Source organism: Lactuca virosa, chromosome 3, assembly GCF_052849685.1.
Source record: "Lactuca virosa cultivar CGN04683 chromosome 3, Lactuca_virosa_CGN04683_v6, whole genome shotgun sequence".
Taxonomy (NCBI): domain Eukaryota; kingdom Viridiplantae; phylum Streptophyta; class Magnoliopsida; order Asterales; family Asteraceae; genus Lactuca; species Lactuca virosa.
In genome coordinates this window covers 284,167,866-284,172,365 of record NC_136428.1, presented here as the reverse complement: position 1 = coordinate 284,172,365, position 4,500 = coordinate 284,167,866, and the positions used below count along the sequence as shown (strand labels likewise).

The window sequence follows — 4,500 nt, the reverse complement described above, 5'->3', positions numbered from 1 at the left end:
CGAATCTATAATAATACGACTTGAATTCTCATGTTTGATTCCTTATTTGTTAGCTGAACTTTTTTTTTCCTACATTTGTTCCATCATATATGACTCGGGTTGTTAAAAAAATAGATTATACAACCTTTATGACATTACATGTTCACGTCTTCCGCACAGAGATCAAGATTCAATCACTCTCATACCTTCTTTCACATTTTATGGGATAAAAAACTGCAACTTTATTTTATTGTTACGTGTCTAGGTCCAATAATATGAACATGATATAGCTGCGTTGTGTTGTGCTAAACAAATGAGGACTTAAAAACATCTAACGTATAACTATAAATATACAAGGATATAGAGCACTTGAGAGCTCCTTTATTACTTTGAATTTTTAAAAGCATTACAAAAAAGGAACATGAGTTATTGTAATCTGATGACCAAAAAAGTAGCCAATGTCCCCCCACCCCCACCCATAAAACATAGCTTCATCTCCCTTACTCACTAAGTAAATCACTCCCCTCTACTTACTTACATACTTACACACGATGCATATAGATTTAGGGCCAGCAGTTGTAGCAGTCGCTATGTTTATCCTATTGTCACCAGGGTTGCTATTTCAGATGCCAGCAAGAACCAGGGTGATAGAGTTTGGTAACATGTACACCAGTGCCATAGCCATTCTGATTCATGCTATCTTGTATTTTTGTATTTATACCATTTTGGTTGTCACTATCGGTATTCATATACATACTTCGTTTTAACGTCTTACATAGTTTGAAGGAATACAAGTTTTCTCTTGGTTACAAGTGTGAATGATTGTAGATGGCTAATCATCTTTGCATGGAAGTTTTACAAGAGTTTTGCATTTTTCCTTTTGGAATGAATAGAATTGTTTTCAGGAAAGCATTACTATGTGCAAGACCGAATCAAGTCGTTTTGTTTGGGTTGCTTTTCTTATACAGTATAGGAGTAGTTGAGATTGGATTTTTTTTTTTGGAAACTACAAATATTATAAATAAAGTCACATGTTTAGCAAGAAGTTGAGATTGGATGAAGCTATAATTTACCCTACTAGATTGTATCGGACAGACAAACTTTGTAGTTATTTTTTCAATGATGAAGATGAAGAGGAAATTCACATCTTGCTAACCAAGAGATTAATGTGAGTCCTTGTCCACTTTGTTCCACAACATTTTCCATCATGTGTAATTAACAAACGGGGCCATAAACGTACATGGCATATGTTGTATTCGTGTGTGGTGTCTATGAACATTGGGTCATGTATATGCATCAATAATTTATACCAAATAGTGCTATAAGGATAATAAAACTCTTGAACTATCACATTTTATCAATATATTTGTTCAATTATATTCTAGTAGTGATAAAATCTCTGTATCTTCTTATCATCTTAAAATCATTCCTCCGGTTTAGTAGAACAAAGTACACACTAAATTTTATCGATTTAATTTCTAAACCTATCATTTTCTACCAATTTGGGCACATACCCATTAGCATAACAACCAAAAAACAATTTAGTAGCTAGCTAAATCAACAAAATTGTGGAAATAGATTATAATTATATGTATTTTGACTGGGAAAAATAAAATTTTAAACGGTCTAAGAGTTTAATCACTACTGAAATACTTAATTGGTTAAATTGATAAAGTCATAAAATTAATATACGAATGTTTTTTTTGCTATATTTGGTAGAAATATAACTAGTCAACTTTACCGCTTCCAAATCGATGAGCCTCCAACTGTCCAACAACTATTTTGGTTTCTGAAAATCTCGATTTCATTTCCTTTCTTAGTTTCAACATTCCATATTTGATTTGATCGTACTTATATGCCAATTTAATTTTGGTACCTAATTTCATCTTGATTGTGGTGGTGTACATGAAGATGAGGCTGTGGATAACGGTGGTGGTAAGGGCTGATAGTGACAATGGGTGGAGAGATGACGACTTCGGTCTGGGTGGTGGGGTACTCAAGATAAGTGACTTTTTTAACATGCTAATCGGAATCTTCTGGGAAGTCTTAAAATCACTAATTTAGTATTTTTAAACATAAAGTTAGAAAATCAAAAAATTATCATATTTCGGCGGGTTTAACAAAATGACTTGTACAAAACGACTTAAGGAGGGTGTAAAGTTTCAAAACTGTACAAAACAAAAAAAATAAATAAATATTTGTTTCAAAATTATACAAAAATATAATTCAATTTTATTTAGTACAAAAAATACTAATAAACTATATTATTTATACACATGCAACCATTAAAGTTAAAAAAGACTAGAAAAAACCTTAAGCTTTTCAAAAAAAAATTAAATAAATAAATAAAAATAAAAAATAAACAACGGTTTCATTCTAACATCACTTTTTGAGCCAGTAAAATTTGAATTAAATATGTTTTTATTTTATTTTTTATTTTTATTTTGACAAAATTGCAAAAATGGTCCTTATGGTTGGCAATTTATGTGCTTTTTGTCCAAAACAAAATGTTGATGTATCACTGGTCCAAAATTGGATCTTTTTATTTTTTTTTGGTCCCTCACACTAACTTCCGTCCATATGTGTCGTTACCTGCAATAAAGACGAAGGTATTTTCCTCTTTACACCTATAGGGATCGTTTTCGCAACATTATTCAAAATAAAAGCAGGAGCTAGTTACCTCACTTTTCCATCTTCAACCTTCACGAACTTCATATTCTTCCCTACTCATACTCTGTGTTCGCAACTTCTTAGACATCAACAATCAAAATGGTGATGTGTTTCTGTTGTAGGGTTGCGGTGGTTCGCACCTCTTGGACATCAACAAACCCTAGTTGGAGGTTTCTTTTCTGCCCTCAACAGGTAAATGTTCCAGTTTGGTATTTCACCCTCATTTTGGAAAATCACCCTCATGTTTATCTTTTTTTTTTTTATCTTGAGGTGTTCAGATGCAGATTCTTAGGATGGATTGATCCTCCAATGTGTGCAAGAACTATGCTGAGAATACCCGGATTATTGAGAAATATCAAAAATGCAAACTATCAAGTGGCAAAACTGAAGATGTGTTTGTTTGCAAGTTGGTTACTATTTGTGGTGGTTTGGGTGTTTTTCATTTAGGATTTAGGAATTAGGGACCCCTGTAGTTTCATGGAATTTTGGGTGTTTTTGGATTATGATATTGTAACAGGGGAATGTGGTAGTTTTTTGCTATTTTATGTTGTAATATCGATTTAGGGTTATTTTGGACAACTTCATAAATGTGTACCCTTTTGATGGTTGTAATGACACTGTAATGTAGTTATCACCTAATGTTAATGTTTATTTGTTGTTTAAGAACAAAGTTATCAAAGCCTCTAAATGTGGTAAACTGTTAGAAATACACCATAAACATCATTCTTTAACAATCACAAAAGGATGACATTAAATTCATGACCAAAAGGGCTAAATGACCAAAATAAAACCATAACAACAAAGTAGTTCTAAACCATTACATGCAAATGCACAAAAGTGGTTCTAAACCATTACATCCAAATGCACAAAAGTGGTTCTAAACCATTACATCCAAAAGATAAGCTTTTTAACAAAATACACTAACTCCTACCTTGACTACCACCTCCATTCCCTCCTTGAGTGCTTCCTGCATTCCCTCCTTGATTGTTTCCTGCATTCTCTCCTTCACCCTTGCAAGTCCTGGAGTTATGACCCCTATTGTTGCATTTCCCACACCTGACGCTAACAAAATTTATGGTAAGTTTTTTAGGTTCACTTGCCCCATGCTTATGCTTTTGACTATCATACTTTTCATCTTCACTTCTCTTTTTATTAGTCTTTGGTCTCCCAGGTTGAGTGTGATGTGGTGGTGGTGTTAATTCCATTAGACATGTACTTTTTTGCCACATGGCTCTACCCTTTATAGGGTCCACAGTGTAATAGTAAGCTTCCTTCCAAGTTTGAAGCCAATACACTTTGTTGACATAAGTGTAAAGCTACCCAAATTTGTCTCCACTATCAGCCATTTCATGTATTGTAGCTATGGCATGTGTTAAGACCGTTGTCGTACACGACTTAAACAAATAAAAATATAAATTATTTGCTCTATTGCACTAGCAGGTAGTACAAGTAAGCAGGGTCGGATCATCAGGGACACGTCCTAATGTTTACACCTCTTTACGTAAGGCGTGAACTAATTCTTGATGAATGCAATAAACATAAAAAGGGGGGGTTTTATTTCTGAAAATTGAACTAATAGAAATCGAAAATGAAAAAAGAATAACTAAATTTAAAGTAGTGGAAATTCAAATAAGAGAAAGTAATTCCAGTTTCGCGTTGACTCCCCTGATCATATAGTTAACCCTCAACACAGTATTTGACTATGTACTTGTTAAAACTGGTACTGAAGTTCATTAACAAGCTCCAATGACCTCTATTACAAAAATTATTTAATCAAAATGAGTTCTTTGAATTAAACCTAACTCTTTACTAAATTAACCAAACAAGCTCTTGATTAACAAAGAAAAGTTG

General features: G+C 33.1%; 1 protein-coding gene across 1 annotated transcript; it reads left to right on the top strand.

Moving 5' to 3' along the window:
- Window positions 1-497: 497 nt before the first annotated feature.
- LOC145162985 (uncharacterized) lies at window positions 498-1,340 on the top strand. The gene has a single exon (XM_079081928.1). It carries the CDS (start codon window positions 531-533, stop codon window positions 744-746), a length of 216 nt encoding a protein of 71 aa, XP_078938054.1. The 5' UTR covers window positions 498-530; the 3' UTR covers window positions 747-1,340.
- Window positions 1,341-4,500: the final 3,160 nt, after the last annotated feature.